The sequence below is a fragment of the Mustela nigripes genome, chromosome 17 (genome assembly GCF_022355385.1).
Source record: "Mustela nigripes isolate SB6536 chromosome 17, MUSNIG.SB6536, whole genome shotgun sequence".
Classification (NCBI taxonomy): Eukaryota; Metazoa; Chordata; class Mammalia; order Carnivora; family Mustelidae; genus Mustela; species Mustela nigripes.
The window spans coordinates 14,815,230-14,832,210 of NC_081573.1; the positions used below are offsets into that span (position 1 = coordinate 14,815,230).

Here is a 16,981-nt window from a genome sequence, read left to right on the forward strand (position 1 = left end):
AGAAAGGAAGAGTGTGGTTATTAGGGGCAGGTGGGGAGGGGCGTGGAGAATGACTGATTTACTAGGTGAAAAGGTGGATGGTGCTGATGGTGCAGATGAATATATATATATATTTTAAGATTTTATTTGTCAGAAATCACAAGTAGGCAGAGAGGCAGGCGGCCGGGGGTGGGGGGAAGCAGGCTCCCTACTGAGCAGAGAGAATATGCAGGGCTTGATCCCAGGATCCCGAGATCATTACTTGAGCCAAAGGCAGAGGCTTAACCCACGGAGCCACCCAGGTGCCCCGCAGATGAATATATTTAAAACCACTGAACTGTACGCTTAAAATGCTTACGATGGTACATTTTTTTAAAAGATTTTATTTATTTACTTGAGAGACAGAGAGAGAGCACACACAAGCAGGGGGAAGGGTAGGGAGCGGGGAGCCCACCCCAGGGCTTCATCCCAGGAGCCTGAGCCAAAGGCGGATGCTTAACCAACTGAGCCGCCCAGGGGCCCCTTAGGATAGTAAATTTTATGTTATGTTATGTTATGTTATGTTATGTTATGTTATGTTATGAATTTTACCACCAAAAAAAAATGGAGATAAAGAATTAGCTTTATGAAACAGGCAACAAATAAAAATAAAGTTGATTTTGGAATTTAAAAGTAATAATAAACCAGTGGTCAGTACTTAAAAGCGGCATGATTTGAAAACAATCAAAGAAACCAAAGAGGGCGCCTGGGTGGCTCAGTGGTTTAAGCCGCTGCCTTCGGCTCAGGTCATGATCTCGGGGTCCTGGGATCGAGTCCCACATCGGGCTCTCTGCTCGGCGGGGAGCCTGCTTCTCTCTCTGTCAAATAAATAAATAAAATCTTTAAAAAAAAAAAAAAAAGAAAAGAAACCAAAGAAACACGCTATTCCTGAATTACATCTCCTACGTTCAAAGGAGATAAATACATTTCATAGGCAGGATGTGGGTAGTCAGGATTTGAACCCAGATTGGTCTGCGCCTGCAGTCAGGAACACCCACTGTTTCTCCTCGGGGGCTTTTTTGGGATTTGAGGCAGGACATGCCCTGTGGAAGGTACCCATCCCACAACATGCGGGTCGCAGAGCCTGTCCCTTTTAGCTAGTGCTGCCTCACAGACTACTCAAAACACAGCAACCTAAAACTATAACCTTTATTTTATTATTTCATGCCTCTGGGGAATGGCTGGGCTCGGCTTTGCAGTTCTTAGGGGCTTGTGTACAGCGCCGTCTGACTGTGGCTGGGGTTGGGTCATTGGAAGGCTTATCCCCCACTGTGTCTAGCCCCTAGAATAGGACTCAAACAGCTGGGGCTCCCCAGGCACTTCTCTGCCTTCCCTGGGTCTCTTCAGACTTCAGACTCAGCCAGACTTCAGTGGTGACTGGGGCTGGGGTGTATGTGGTATGCGGTTTGCTTTGGCTTCTGAGAGCAGACTGTGGGCAGCTCTCCAGCTCCTCAGTTCAGGGACTTGACGTTGGTAGCTTGTGATCAGTCACGGTAGGTGTTTTTACCTAGATGTCAGCCAACGCTACGAACCCAGATTCTTTTTTTCTCCTGAAGAGTGAGCTGTTAAATGTTGAGCAGCACTCCACTGGACTCAGGGCTCCCATGGCACACATCCCGAGAGAGTCAGGTGGTGGCTGTTGGCTGTGTCTTCTTCTGTGACCCAGCTTTAGAAATCCCTTAGCCATGTCACGTCTATGGCGCTCTGAAAGTTGAAGCGGTCACAAAGGTCTGTCGGCGTCAAGGAGAAGGGTGTGAGCAGTGGAGAGTGGTCAAGTCCTAGCAGACCATGTCAGATAGGCTATCTTATTATAGTTGCTTTGGTCAGCATAGCATCGTGGGTCCTAGAAACTGTATATCATTAGCACCCCCAGTCACTGTGCCAGCCAACAACATAGCTGCTCCCCCAAACACACACAGTCCCAGGCACTCGGACAGCAGGGCATGTCATGCCTTACCTGTCCCATACTGACCCAACCAGTGGTCAGCATTAAGCCGTGTGGACATGGTGGCCATGAGGCTTCTTATGGCCCTCAGCAGAGCATCCCAAACAAGGATTTTGTATATTCACGGCTCATAAGGTCCTTGTTCCCTGGTGAAGCCTGTCTGCTCTCATTTTGTAAGGGGCCACCCCAGCTCCAGAGATCCCTTGTTTGCCAGAAACAAGCACAGTCTTAAGGCAAGCCAAGCAAGGGAACCACACTCTGGTGAGTTTCATGTCCATGACAGGCAAACTGGTGGACTTACTATTAAATGGCAGCTAATTCCTAAGGCAATTAAGAAACCACTTGGCGGTGGGGGGGGGGGTGGAAATCACACACTGCTTCTTAAAGCCTGTCTTATCACCAGTCACTCTGCATCAGGGTAAAGGGGGTATTCTGCATTTTGCCATGTCTGTGGATCACTAGCCTGATACAAGTTTCTTTCTTTCTTAGATTTATTTATTTATTTGAGAGAGAGAGACAGCAAAAGCAGGAGGGGCAGAGGGAGAAAGAATCTCAAGTAGACTCCATTCTGAGAGCAGATCCCTGACACGGCTCGATCTCATGACCCTGAGATCATGACCTGAGCCAAAACCAAGGGACAGATGCTTAACTGACTGCACCACCCAGGCGCCCCTTAACAAAACCTTATTCAGCTTATTTTAAAATAATAACAACTGTCATGAGTTGAGCACTTACAGACATTAGACAGCATAACAAGCATTAGATCATTGAAGTCTCTTAACCCAGGGCAGCCTCCTGTGATGGTTTTGCCCATTAAACAAGATGATGGGATTCCACGAGATGCCCCAGCTCTAATGCTTAACCCAGTGGCTTCATAAAGGCCCAATAAATGTCACCAGATGACAAAATTGTAGCTAAATGGCTGTTCATCATTCTTTTATGATGTGTAATAATAATAGCAACTAACAATTTAGTGTTCAATATTAATTAATATCCCTCTTATTTCTGAGACACCAGTGATTTTTCTTAAGTGCTTTACAAATATTAACCCATTTTGTCCTTAAAACAACCCCATGCAGTAGGTACTGTTAACATCCTTGTTCTCAGAGCAAGGAGAGATTAAGGGACACGCCCTTGGTCATAGAACTAGCTAGAGGCAGGGCTGGAACTTGAACCCAAGCCGGCAGCATCCAGCCACAAGGCATTTTGCCAGGCCATTCCACCTCAGTGGGGAAGAAGAAATGAGTTTCTCACTAGGTCTGAGCCCAGTCACTGAGTTCTCCTTAAATAAAGATGTTTCACCTTTCTGTGCCTCAGTTTCCTCATCTGTGGAGTGGGTTTCTGACGTGATGATTTGTTGGTTCATTCACTTAACATCTCTTCATTGCACACTTATTATGTGTCGGACACTGGTGTGGACACTAGTACCCAGTATGCAAAGCAAGCAACAGACGTGTCCTCATGGTGAGGAGGTATGAAGTAGGCACCCAGCTGGCTGTTGGTAGAGCGTTTGACTCTTGATCTTGGGGTCATGAGTTTGAACCCCATGTTGGGTGTAGAGATTACTTTAAAATATTTTTTAGGGGGGTGTCTGGGTGGCTCAGTTGGTTAAAGCCTCTGCCTTCGGCTCAGGTCATGATCCCGGGGTCCTGGGATCGAGCCCCACATCGGGATCTCTGCTCAGCAGGGAGCCTGCTTCCCCCTCTCTCTCTGCCTGCCTCTGCCTACTTGTGATCTCTCTCTCTGTCCAATAAATAAATAAATAAAATATATTTTTTTAAAAAGGCATTAAGTAGGGCGCCTGGGTGGCTCAGTGGGTTAAGCCACTGCCTTCGGCTCAGATCATGATCTCAGGGTCCTGGGATCGAGTCCCGGATCGGGCTCTCTGCTCGGCAGGGAGCCTGCTTCCCTCTCTCTCTCTCTCTCTCTCTCTCTGCCTGCCTCTCCATCTCCTTGTGATTTCTCTCTGTCAAATAAATAAATAAAATCTTTTAAAAAAAAAAGGCATTAAGTAAATTACATATACTTATGTGTGTGATGTATTAAGAGGTGATGAGAGCTTTAGGGAAATATACGGTAAGGAAAAGGGAAGGAAGAGTAGGGGGTGGTCATGAGGCCCTGAAATAGGGTGGTTAAAGATGGTCTCATGGAGAAGCTAACATCTGAACAAAGACTTGAAGTGTGGAGGTAAGCATAGAGCCTGTACAAAGTGTCCGAGGTGTGCAGGCTCGTATGGCTGGACAGAGCGGGTGATGGGGAGATGAGGGCAGGCAGGTGATGGGGACAGACTGTGTGGGGCCTTGTGGGCCACAGTGAGGACTCTGCCTTTATCCAGAGTGGGATGGCGGCCCCACCCCTGGGGTGGGGGGTTTCTGAGCAACACAGGGACAAGACCTGACTCAGGTGCTCATACTAGTGAGTTACTAGTAGCTACTAGTGAGTTACAGACGACTGGGGAAAGAAGCAGAAGGACAGTGATGGGCCACTAGGCAGGTGTATGAATGGGTGAGATCCCCAAGGGAGTGACTAGTGGTGGAGAATACAGGAAGTTTAAACACCAGTCTCTCACATTGCCAGATCAGATAGAGGGTGAACAGCCAGAAACTCACTAGGAGCCACCAGGCCAATGAATGGAAGGGGTCCAGAGCATATCGTGGCTTGGAGCTAAGTGAAGTGGGAGTAAACTCAGTGCATCAGTGTCAAAGTGAGGACTGAACCCTGACTTTGACTTAGCACCTAAGGGGTTATTGGTGACCTTGACATTTCAGGGCAGGGGGCAGAGCCTGATTAGAGAAGGTTTAAGAGAGAACAGAAGGAGAAAATTTGGAGGCAGAGACTGGTGACAACTTTTTTGAAAAGTTTTACTGTAAAGAGGAGCAAAGAAATGGGGCCATAGCCGGAAGGGGAGATAAAATCAAGAGAGAGTTTGTTTTCACAGGGAGGGGATGATACCGTGTGGGCGGCTGAGAATGATCCAGAGCGGAGGTGGAATCCAAGGTGCAGGAGACAGCGAGAACTGTGAGACTGTGACCTGGAGTGGGCGGAAGGGGTGTGAGCAGGTCACACAGAGGGCTGACGTTTTCAGTGCAGTCACCGTGGGAAAGCACAGAGGCCCCAAAGCAGGTGGGTGGTAGACAGAGTGGGCACCTGTGAAAGTTCACTTCTCATCGCTTCTATTTTTTTTTTCTGCAAAATAAGAAGCAAAAGGAGAATGAAGAGGTGGAAGGGGGTGTGATGAGCTAGGGGTTGGGGGAGAAGGTGTGAAGGAGTTATCTAGAGAGAGGAGGAGCCTGTGGATAACACATGTTATCTGATTGTCACAGAGCGACCTGGCTTGAGGGTCAAGTTCACAATCTGGAAGGGAGACCAGCCAATGGAATTGTGTGTTCTTCAGTCACCTTTAACTGGGTACTGGGCTGGATTGAACCAGGGTCACGTGTGGGAGGAAGCCAGTCTCGGGTACTGGAAGGAAGGAGATGGAGAGAAAAGGGGTGAGGAGTGGAGAGTGAGCTAGTGCCCTGAGATTGAGTTTCTCAAAGAGTCTGTGGTCACCAAGAAAAAGTCTAGGTGTGACCATGGAAGGGAAAGGCTGAGAGGAGAGGTCAGGGAGCAGAGAAGCAGGTGGCAGAAGGAAGGATCATCTGTCTGGATGTGGAATGTTGAGAAGAGCAGCCTGAGTGGCTGGGGGCCTAGAACTAAAATCATGAAGTGAGTAGTGAGCTGAATCAGCCGGTGATGCACAAGGCAGGGCAGTGACCCATCTACTCTGAGGACACAGCCATCATAGCTGGGGGAGTTTGGGGGAGGAGGGAAGAATGGTCTGGAGGCAGCACCAAGGAGCAAAGATTTAACCACTTGGAAGGGTGGGGAGTGAGGGTGGGGGAGGGCGGGGAACAGGACTGGGTTTTGGTTAAAGTGACAAGAATGTTCAGTGAAGAGATTTCATGAACTGAAGACAGTTCATGAGTTCCAAGGCCTGAGAGGTTGGGACAGGCTGGGGTATGGAGTGGTTTTTTTCTGTGCTCGCGGTCATATGTGTAGAGTGCTTAGCCTGACACAAGTGTACCGGCCTAGTATGGAAGCCGGGGTTAGCAGTCCCCAGGGAGTCGTGGTTGGACCAGGGCCCCTCTGCTCGAGGGGGTAAGGTGAGAAGCCAGTCGCCTTCAGAGCCAACTGGCAGTAACTAGGTGCCCAGTTTTCACGGGCCGTGGTAGTCCCGCGGTCCCCCACTGGAGCTGGTGGGGTCATGGTCAAGTCCCAGGGACCCTGTGTCCTGGAAGAGGTGAGAAAGGCCTAACTGCCCTGATCTGCTGACCCCTCTCAACCCGCAGGTCTCTGGCGGCCGGAGATGGGCGCCCGGCCCTCGCGGCGGCAGCTGCCCGCGGACCCGCCCCTAGCCTTGGACGCGCTGCCCCCGGAGCTGCTGGTGCAGGTGCTGAGCCACGTGCCGCCGCGCGCCCTGGTGACGCGCTGCCGCGCAGTGTGCCGCGCCTGGCGCGACGTGGTGGACGGGCCCACCGTGTGGCTGCTGCAGCTGGCCCGCGACCGCAGCGCCGAGGGTCGCGCACTCTACGCGGTGGCCCAGCGCTGCCCGCCCAACGGCGAGGACGAGGAGTTCCCGCTCTGCGCTCTGGCGCGCTACTGCCTGCGCGCGCCCCTAGGCCGCAACCTCATCTTCAACTCCTGCGGAGAGCGTGCGTACGGGGGCGGGGCCGGGTAGACCCAAGTGTTGTGTGGGATGGGGCGTCGGGCCAGGCAGGCCAGGGCAGGAACCAAGGGGGCGTGGCCGAGGGAAGAGGCTCCTGTGAAACTTGCAGGCGGGTCTCGGAAAGAGATGGACTGGGTGGGCGGGGCCAGGTGATGTAGGCTGTGGAGGACGACGACGTGGACGGGCGACCCAGAGCTGGACGAGCCAAGGACCGTGGCAGGAATGACCCAGACTGGGACTGTAGACTCAGTGAGCCGGGCTAAGGAGGAAGGAGTCAGGAAAGGTTGGGGAAAAGCTGAGCAGGCGCTGGGGGGGGGGGGGGGGGGGGGGGGGGGGGCGGAGCTTGCATAGAACTATGAAGCCGTCCTGAGGGCCCGTGAGGAGGGAAAAACAGAGCGAGTGAGCGGGCCCAGGACGGGAGACAGAGGGCTTTTGTAGGAGGGGGTGGGGCCATGATGGCACGAGCCCGGGGCGGAACCAAGGAGAAGCCGAGCAGATGGAGGGAGCTGAATGGAGAGCTGGGGGCGGGGCCGAGTGGAGCTGAAGAGAAGCTGAGTGGATGAGCAGGGCTGAGCGACGCCGGTGTGGGGTGGGACGAGGAGTGCCGGCGGCCGGGAGGCGGGCCCGGGGTGTGTGTGAAGAAACCGGGGGAGGAGCGCGGGAAGGAGGAGTTTGTGGGCGGGGCAAGATGGATGGTGGGCGGGCTGTCAGCTGGGCGAGCTGCATGCAGGTGAATCCCTTGTCTTCGGGCGTGTTGTACCCACAGAGGGCTTCAGAGGCTGGGAGGTGGAGCACGGCGGGAACGGCTGGGCCGTGGAGAAGAACCTAACGCTGGTGCCGGGGGCTCCTTCCCAGACCTGCTTCGTGACTTCTTTCCAGTGAGTTGCCCTTGAGCCCAGGGGCAAGGGCCCGGAGGAGGGAGAGGGGCCCTACCCTCCGTCCTCATCCTCACCCGCACTCACTTTCACCCTCTCCTTCCCTCATTCATTTATTCAGTGAGCCAGATAGTTGTCAAATATCTGTTGAGGGCCTGCCAGCTACCAGGCATTGTTTTTTGTTTTTAAAGATTTTATTTATTTATTTGACAGAGAGAAATCACAAGTAGATGGAGAGGCAGGCAGAGAGAGAGAGAGGGAAGCAGGCTCCCTGCTGAGCAGAGAGCCCGATGCAGGACTCGATCCTAGGACGCTGAGATCATGATCTGAGCCGAAGGCAGCGGCTTAACCCAGGGAGCCCCCTAGGCGCCCCCCAGGCACTGTTTTATATGCCAGAGATACTGGGCAAATTCAGAAATGGGGAATTCCGAAAGGGGCGGGGCGAGACATTAAACACATAAACAGTAAAATAATGAGGACAACAAAACAACAAACCTTTAGAGGACTTACATATAACTGCTTTACATATAACTCTTTGAATCCTGGCAACAGCCCTGTGACATGGATAGCCTTATCTCCATTTGTTAATAGGAAACAGGCACAAAGGGTAGCCAACACCAATAAATGGTGGCGCTGGGATTTGAACCCAGGTAATCTGGCTCCAGAGCTTCTGACTGTGACAAATTCCATGAAGACATCAGAACAGCTGACGGATTGATTGATTCTCTTTATTCTCATACTCCATACCCATCGTCCTCCTCCCTCCATGTTCAACCTATACCCATTGTCCTCACTCCCTCCCCCCATGTTCAACCATTCCCCTGTGGCATTATCCAACTTTCTAGTAGTTGCAGTATATTAGGAGTGGAAGTGATGTCTCACTGACGTTTTAATTTGCATGTTTCGATTTACTAATAATAAAGCATCTCTTCGCGTGCTTGTTAGGTTTTTGCTTTCCCTCTTTTGGAAATCGCCCATTCATATTTTCTATTAGGGTTGATGTCTCATTCTTGATGATATACAAGAATTCCTTGTGTATCTTAGATGTTAGCCCTTTATCCATCCTGGACACTGGGAATCTCCGCCTCTACCATCTGTATTAACTGTGTCCATGGTGTTCTTCGTCATTTTCCTATGCTCAAATTCTTCTTTGCTTTGGAGATTGTTTTTGAAATTCTGCGTGAAAAAATCCTTCCCTACCCTTAGATCCTAACAGTATTTTCTCATAATCTCTTCCAGTAACTTCACAGTTTTATCCTTCACATTTAGATCTTTAGATGGCATATTCAAATCAGGGGAGAAGCACTGTTTACAAAAGTGAGGGCAGACCATAAGGGATACTCCATGAACCCCAGGCTAGCAATGGTGAGGGAAAGGGTCATTACCGGCTGGAGACCTGACAAGGATAAGGGGAGGAAGCAGTTCCTGAACCATAGACAGGGAAGGCTGTGAGGAGAGGGGCACACGGAGCTGTGCCCTTTCGTGGAGAGACACAGCAGTCCTACGCTGATCCCTTGGGAGGGAGCTGGGAGGCTAAATAACCCGGTTTTACTCTCCTCTCACCCTTCACTCTCCTGTTAGGGCTCCCATTGGCTGACCCAGCAGGAAGGGGAGGGCAGGGGAAACTACAGGCAGTTCAACCTTAGCCTTTGGGCCTCTGCACTTTATTAAGAGGCTCCAGAACTCCCTGCTCAGTGTGGGCCTCCATTTGTACTCATGTTCCAGTCCCCACAAATACTAGAGACATACAGGTCAGCCTCCTGGAGCCCAGAGCCTGGTGGAGAATGGGGGAGGGATGGGAGAGGCCAGTGGGCATGCCTGGCCCATCCTACATCTTGTCCAGTAGAGCAAACCCTGAGGGGCTGCTGCTTCAGACAGGGTTGTGGAGGGAGGGGGGCTTCTTGGAGGATGTGATTTCTGGGCTGTGGCTTTCTGCCTTATCCCTACACCATCTTCCCCTTCCCAGATGGTGCTTCAAGAGGCAGCTTGTAGACTTGGTGATGGAGGGGGTGTGGCAGGAGCTGCTGGACAGTGCCCAGATCGAGATCTGTGTGGCCGACTGGTGAGTCAATAATGGCAGCCCGCCCCCAGCACCATCAGGGCCGGCAGCCGTGCTGCAGAAGGGGTTCCTCCGTGCCCTCATCAACCCCCTCGCCTGGCCATGGCTACAGTGTGGTGAGGCTGACGGGGGAGGGGATGCTCTCACAGTTGTAGAAGCTGGGAGGGCAGAGATTTGATGAACCCAGAGCCCCCTGCTCTGCACTCTTCCCTCTCCCCCTTCAGCAGGCCCCAGGGCTGCTGACATGGAGGCCACTGATTGGCTTGGTCTGAAACAAGGCGCCCCAAGTCACCCATGCCACCCTCATCACCCACATTCAGCATGGAGCCTAAGGGCCTGTGGACACCCAAGTCCTAAGGAAGGGTCGGAGCACTGTGCTCTGAGAACTGGGACTCAGAGGGGCAGAGTTGGCACCAGGCACAGGTTCCAGAGCGCCTGGTTCCTTCACAAAGCGCCCAGGCTCCTCCTTCAAGCTCTTCCTGCTCCACACAAAGTCTAGTTTCTTCCTGGAGGCTCTGGCTCCTCCACCAAGATACCTAGCCTCCTCCTCTTCAGGGTTGTGGTTCCTCCCCCAACACCATACTCCTCCCCCTCCATACACACAGATCCAAGCCCAAGCCCCTAGAAGCCACCCCAGGAGTACCCAGTCTCCTCCCCCTCCCCACAAATTCCCAGGCCCTGACTTCTCTATACACAGTGTGGGGTGTGTGACAAGTGCAGGGAGACTTGGCCCTCAGCCTTCCTTCTCCCATCCCCATGACCGGGCGCGTGGCGAGGGCATCAGGGCTCACTACTACCTGACAGGTGGGGTGCCCGAGAAAACTGTGGCTGCATCTACCGTCTCCGGGTCCGCCTCCTGGATGTGCACGAAAACGAAGTGGTCAAGTTCTCGGCCTCACCCAACCCAGTTCTTCAGTGGACGGAGAGAGGCTGTCGACAGGTGGGTCCATCCAGCCTGTCTTCCAGACACACCCCAACTTCCACCTGCTCGGATTCCCTTCTCAGCCCTCCTCGTGGCTGAAGGTCTCCAACAATAAACGCAAACAATCACGGAGCCCTTACTTCGCTCCGGGTGCTCTTCTGAGAGATTTCACCAGCTAATTCATTTCATTAGCGGAGCACCTACTGTGTGCTGCGCACTGCCCTAAGGGCTTGGGATGCAGGGGTAAATCAAAGTCCTTGCCTCTATCCCCATTCTAGAGTCAAGGAAACTGAGGCATACAAGCTTAAGTGCTGGCCTCAAGTCCCACTAAAGCACACAGGGCTCCAGTCACACCCAGGCTGGCTCCCAAGCCTGTGCTGTGAGTCATCACCCCTGTTATCAAAGTCACCTTTGTGGGGCTCCGTCAGTTAAGCGTCTGACTCGATCTGAGCTTGGGTCATGATGTCAGGGTCCTGATGGAGCCTGCTGTTGGAAGCTGCTTATGATTCTCTCTCTCTGCCCTCCCCGCCTCCCACTTGGCAGTGACCTCTTAAAAAAAAAAAAAAATCAAAACTTTGAAGTGGCTTTCTTGTTTCTTCTCCTGATCTTCTCTCTATCCCTCCCTCCCCACCCAACACACATCCAGAAAGATCCCTTTGAAAAGTGAGTCAGATCACAAGCCTCCCTTGCTTGGAACTCTCCTAGGGCTACATCTCAGAGGAAAAGCCAAAGTTTTATCAGGTAGCTATAAAAAGGGATGAAGTGTGAATCCATGTCCAACATGGATGAACCCTGACAATGGGATGCTAAGTGAAAAGAGGCTAGGCACAAAAGGCTACACGCTGTAGGACTGCATTTATGGGAAATATCCAGAAGCAGCAAAGACAGAGAGAGAAAGCAGATAGAGGAGTGGTTGTTAAGACTAGGGGGAGGGAGGAATTGGAAGTGACAGCTAACAGATTTGAGGCTTTTTTCTGGGGTGATGGAAATGTTCCAGAATTGGAGAGTTGGTCATAGTAGCATGACATTGTGAAAATACTAAAAACCATGAAATTGTACAGTTTTAAATGGTACATTTTTTAGGCGAGTATTATCTCAAATTTTTAAAAATGTTCCAAAGCATAAGAAAAGCTGGAAGCCAAAGTCCTTCCATGGCCCACGAGGCCCCCGTCATCTGCCCTTTACCTCCCAGACACCGCCTTCTGTTCTCTCTGCTCCAGGCACACTTCTACCTCAGGGCCTTTGCATTGACTGCTTCTCTGTTTTGCTTTGTTTTGTTTTTAAGGGAGAAAGTTTTTGTTTTTTAAAGATTTTATTTATTTGTCAGAGAGAGAGAGAGAGAGAGCAAGCACAAGCAGGGGTGGGGTAGAGGGAGAAGCAGGCTCCCTGCCAAGCAGAGAGCCTGACACGGGGCTCCATCCCAGGACCCCGGGATCATGACCTAAGCTGAAGGCAGATGCTTTACCAGCTGAGCCCCCCAGAGGTCCCAAGACTTCCTCTGTTTGGAACACTCTTCATCCCAATCCCCACATGGCTTCCTCCCCTCCCTCAGGTCTGTGCTCAGATGTTGCCTCAGTGGTGCCCTTGTTCGCTCACTGTACAATCCCACCCCCTTGCCCCTTACCCCCTCAAACTGTCCTCAGTGTCTGAGTCCCCTGCTAGAGCAGCCGCTTCCCCTGGCCAGGGCCTTTCTGCTTTCCTCACTGCTGTATCCCCAGTGCCTAGAGCAGGGCCTGGTATGTCACTGGTCCTTGGGGAGTGCCTGTTGAGGGGGTGGAGGAAGGGAAGGGCCCACAGGCCCTCAACCTCCCACTCTCTTTTCCCATGCAGGTGTCGCATGTCTTCACCAACTTTGGCAAGGGCATCCGCTACGTGTCATTTGAGCAGTATGGGAGGGACACGCGTTCCTGGGTGGGGCACTATGGCGCCCTGGTGACCCACTCCAGTGTGAGGGTCAGGATCCGCCTGTCCTAGCCAACTGATCCAGCCTTCCAGAAAGTACTGCCATCTGGGCATCATCAGTCAAGGGCAGTTTTGAGGCTGGGAGCCCAGCTGGGAGCCGGGTGCCCGTGGACAAGTGGGTGTCCCATGTGGCCCCTTCCCGGCGGCCCTCTGGGGAACCCCACTCACTGCTGTTTCAGCATGGTGCCCACACGCTGTACAAGAAACCAGGGATCCAACCAGGCTGCTCACCACTTTCCCAGCTTCCCAGGGTGGGAGAACTTACTCCCAGAGTAACTCAGAGATGTTTACTTTTCTTGCAAATTGTTTTCTTACACGTGTGGATGTCAGTTGGCGGACTGAGTCACAAGACAAAGGCCAAACCAGGATTTTTAACCATGGGGGAAAGTCGCTGATCACCCGGGACGGTGACTCCTGACCACATGTTTGCAGAGTAAGCTAGCAGGGAGCAGACCTTAGGTGGGGCAGTCTGTCCTTGAGGTCACCAACAGGGGCATCAAAAGGAACCGTTTCCTTAGTCTTCAGAGTCCCTGGGACTCAGCTGTGAGGCTTGTGTGACCTTCTCTAGCACCACCCATCAGCGCCTGCCCTTTGGGCCTGGCTGGTACCGTTTCTATCAGAATTCCTAAGTCCCTGCTGATCCACAAACCACGTCCCCTGCCCCACCTCCTGTCCCTACCTCATGGGAAGCTCCCCTCCTGCTGGCCAACAGACTCCTTTTCTCTACTCCCTTGCATTCAGGCTCCAAGAGCAAGGTGTGCCACAGGGGAAAGCACTCGGGCCTGCCTCCCTAGTGTCTCCTGCTCTCTCCCTGGCTGGGCACAGCCAACCAATAAAATCGGTGCTAAATGTGAAACAAGGGGGGACTTCGGTCTGTAATCAATGAACTGTCTGCCCCCAGCCCTGACCCTAAAAGGGCCCGTGTGAGGTTTCTGATCATGAGAAATTTAGGAGGTATGCTAAGCTCCGTGCGGGTGATGGAGGGCAGGCCCTGTTATTTATTTGGCCCAGGAGGAAACAGGCTCAGAGTTTAAATGTCACCTGGCCAGTAGGCAGAAAAGGCAGGACTTGCACAGAACCCAGTGATGGAAGGACGGCTCTCAAATCTTAAAATCTAAGCCCATCATCAGGCAAGGTCAGTATTATTTCAGTGCCATTTACCAAGGGAGGAAACTGAGGCAGAACAAAGACAGAGAGTCAGGATTTGGACCCAGGTGTGTGTGGGTCTGAAAATAACCGAGAGGAGCAGCTCCCAGGCGGCCAGCAGCACACCTGCTCTGAGCCTCCCAACACCCCGGCACAGATGAGGAAACCGGACAGCCGGGCTGTCCTTGCCCAGATCCTCGGCCCGTGGGAAAGGGAAAAGGGCCTCAGAGCCACCTAGCAGACTCTAGAGTTCCCCCAAAGAGTAGCCATTGGCAGGTGTTCTACACTCAGGACCTCGGATTTCATCTTCACCAAACCCAACAAGGGGGATATTATGAGTAGGGCTATTTTCTGGAGGAAACAGGCCCATTGGGGATGTCTGTGGCTAATAGCACACAGAGGACAAATACAGGAAGGGTCACACCACAACCAGGGAAGTAGGGGGGCAGTCTGTGTGTTTATTGCCACCCCTTCCCAGCAGATGGCAATACAGGGCCCTGTCCCAGCAGAAGAGGTCCTTTGAGCCCATGCTCTACACACAGAAGGCAAGGGTGTGGACAGAGGGGGGCTTTTACTAACTCCACCCAGAAGCCCTGTGGGCAAGCAGTGTTCCCGGTGGAAGAGGCAAAGGCAGAATTTGCACCCAGGACCAGGTACTTCTAGAGCTGGAAGAGCTTCCCAAGGATATCACAGGCACCCAGAGAGGAAGGTTCTGGTTCCGAGGAAACCCCAGCCCACTGCGGCCCTGCCAGTCACTTCTTCTTCTGCACGTGGCCACAGTCGTACTTGCCACGCACAACAGTGAGCTTCACGCCAGGCAGGTCCTGGGTGCGGCCGCCCTGCACCAGCACGACATGGTGCTCCTGCAGGCTGTGGCCCTCCCCGGGGATGAAGCACACGGCCTCTCGGCCAGTGCTGAGCCGCACGCGGCAGCACTTGCGGTTGGCTGAGTTGGGTTTCTTGGGCTTTCGGATGAACGTGCGCAACACCACTCCCTTCAGCTGTGGCCGGCCGGCCGTGGGGCCTAGAGGTGGAGGCGGCCTCTTGGGAAGCCCTCGGCGGTGCATCTGGTTCAGGGTGGCCATGGGCCGGGTGGCCAGGGCTAGGCCTGGAGACACACAACCGGGAGGAGAGGCTGTTATCCCAGCAAATGGTTAAGAGTTCTAGGCACAAGTTCCAAGCACTTTCCCAGGATGTACTTGTTTCCGTCTGGGGGTAGTCACAAATAAGAGTAATAACACCTACATGTCAGGTTCTGTTTTAAACATTTAATGTGAATTAGCTCCTTTTATTCTGCAAGGAAGGCACTGACTTTTGCAAACAATAATAAAAGCAAACAGATTCACACCACGTCATGGACTGGTCTATGCCCTGTACCTATGTGAACTCGCCTCATCTCTACAGCAACCCAATGGGGTGTTCGGGGGAGGTGTCCCTCCTCTACCCCCCACGAGCAGATGATGTCCCCCAAACTGTTACAGACCCTTTCCTCCCTCCTGCACTGCATCCCTTTAGTCCTGTCCAGACTCATCTACCGAGCCCTCCTTCTCCCTCCTATAGTCTGGTCCCCACACCCAGCCAGAGGGACCCTGTGGACACGGGGGTCAAATCAGGAACCCCCTCCCCTGCTCAGAGCCCTCTCTCCTGCGGTGCCATCTGACTTAGGGAAAAGCCAAAGACCTTTCCGTGACCCATGAGGCCCCAGGTGCTCTGCCCCCATCACTTCCCTGACCTCCTCTCCCTACTTGCCCCCTTGCTCATCGTGCTCCAGCTGGTGTCCCCAGACACAGCAACAGAAAGGGGACCAGTGTGGCTGCAGTGGACTAAGAAGGACAGTTCAAGGAAGGAATATATTTCCAAGGCAGACTGACAAGATTTGCTCATGGACAGGATGTAAAGATGGTGCCACCATCTTGAGCAAACATTTACCTACCATCTTGGCCCCCAAAATGGAAGCACAACGGTGACAGAGATGACCCTAGACATACCCTCTTGGAGCTCCCAATTCAAGGCTCTAGGTTCATCACCTTCCTGTCACTATTGCAGATGCCCTTTTACACCCAAACTTTACACTCCCTCTCTATCCAGGGTGGGTCCTGGCTGTACTATCTATTTCCGTGTTACGTTACATGTCAAGTTACAGCAGAATCCTCAAAGGGGTGAGACGTTGCTAGAAGCTTCTTCCTAGTGGTATGCCCTTGAGCAAGACTCTGCCTTGGTGCCTCAGGGTCCTCACCGCATCACAGGCACCAGAGTCACACCTCCCCCTTGAGTATGGTGTATGAGAGGTTATGGTGAGAGATGCGCCTCAAGCTAGCCCAGAATTCCCTGGCAGGGCACAAGCCTGTCACGGGATCCTTAAGTGAGTGGCAACCAGAAAGTGCTTAATAAAAGTCTGCAGAGTGAGTGACTGAGATACTTCGCAAAGGGCCTGGCCATGAGAAGCACGTGAGGTCTGCAGAACCCATAAAGACAAATAAAGCATCCCTCTCCTTGCCTGGCGCACACTAAGGTCAATCCTTTGCTTGGATGTCTCACCCACCGGAGATTATTTATTAAGTATTTGCTGAAGAGATCAGAAACTGACCCAAACTCCCGGTACCCACCTGACGATGCATAGTCGCCCCCAAGGCAACGACTTCCCACCTCTTGCCCTTGCAGCCCGAGCTCCGCTAAAACCCACCGTGCATTCGTGCCTCCCAAACTTAAAACCCCGATTCCCCCCAGGGCTGCGGCAGAGGCAGACAAGTCCCAGCGGGGATAACCCTCGTACAGCGGCGTCTCTGCAGCTCAAGTCCCCAACTTACCATAATTTAGGGACGTGCTGAGGCCACGGAGAAGGCCGGACCAGAACATCCCGCCGCCTGAAGGGTCCCTGTGTTAGGGGATGAGAGAATCAGGAAGGAAAAGGGGGAAATGGCCGGAGCCGGGGAAGGGCCCCGCTTCTCCCCATCCCGCCCTCAGAGCCTGCAGATTAAGTCCAAGGAATTTCCTCTGACAGTCTGACTACAATCCTTCACGCTGCGGCCAGAAATTCTCCCCGTAAATTAAGTTTCGCTCTGAGTAGGCTCTCGGGCACCTAGCAACCTCCCTCCCCCACCCCCGGCATACTGGAGGACAAAAGAAACTGAGGACAGGGCCAGGGAGATTTGGGGAACCCGAGGATTTCTTATCAACTTCACTGACCCTAGCAGGGTCCGCAGACACGCTGAACCGGCTTCAAGCCACTTCCGGAGGTCATCCCGCAGGGATTGGCTGGATCTGCCTCTCGTGCACTGAGGGGGCGGGACACAAACAACGATTGGTCAAAGACAGAGTCAATCTCGGTCAACTTTTCTAGTCGGAC

General features: G+C 52.9%; 2 protein-coding genes across 8 annotated transcripts in view; one reads left to right on the plus strand and one right to left on the minus strand.

Moving 5' to 3' along the window:
- FBXO17 (F-box protein 17) overlaps positions 1-13,887 on the plus strand; it is a 99,366-nt gene extending 85,479 nt beyond the window's left edge. For 5 of the 6 annotated variants that reach the window (XM_059382489.1, XM_059382493.1, XM_059382488.1 and 2 more), the window contains exons 2-6: positions 6,295-6,657; positions 7,438-7,549; positions 9,513-9,608; positions 10,410-10,545; positions 12,358-13,887. In XM_059382489.1, the coding sequence (XP_059238472.1) occupies positions 6,295-6,657; positions 7,438-7,549; positions 9,513-9,608; positions 10,410-10,545; positions 12,358-12,501 (851 nt within the window). In that variant the 3' untranslated portion in view covers positions 12,502-13,887. Of the gene's footprint in view, positions 1-5,519; positions 5,672-6,294; positions 6,658-7,437; positions 7,550-9,512; positions 9,609-10,409; positions 10,546-12,357 lie in introns of those variants that run through there. The other variant, XM_059382492.1, reaches the window with a different exon arrangement.
- A 186-nt stretch (positions 13,888-14,073) lies between these two features.
- MRPS12 (mitochondrial ribosomal protein S12) lies at positions 14,074-16,922 on the minus strand. Of its 2 annotated transcripts, none has more exons than XM_059382499.1 (3): positions 16,822-16,922; positions 16,443-16,510; positions 14,074-14,743 (listed from the first exon to the last, which is right to left on the minus strand). In XM_059382499.1, the coding sequence occupies exons 2-3, from the start codon at positions 16,489-16,491 to the stop codon at positions 14,388-14,390; spliced, it is 405 nt and encodes a 134-aa protein (XP_059238482.1). In that variant the 5' UTR covers positions 16,492-16,510; positions 16,822-16,922; the 3' UTR covers positions 14,074-14,387. The 2 variants fall into 2 exon arrangements, with proteins under 2 accessions (XP_059238482.1, XP_059238484.1); XM_059382501.1 differs by lacking the exon at positions 16,822-16,922 and adding an exon at positions 16,747-16,797.
- Between the last annotated feature and the right edge of the window lie 59 nt (positions 16,923-16,981).

Bases quoted from the DNA above. Each gene is read 5' to 3' on its own strand.
- MRPS12 (XM_059382499.1), bottom strand. From the start codon at position 16,491: ATGTTCTGGTCCGGCCTTCTCCGTGGCCTCAGCACGTCCCTAAATTAT. The intron at 14,744-16,442 runs GTAAGTTGGGGA...GTGTGTCTCCAG, and splicing joins CAGCACGTCCCTAAATTATG to GCCTAGCCCTGGCCACCCGG.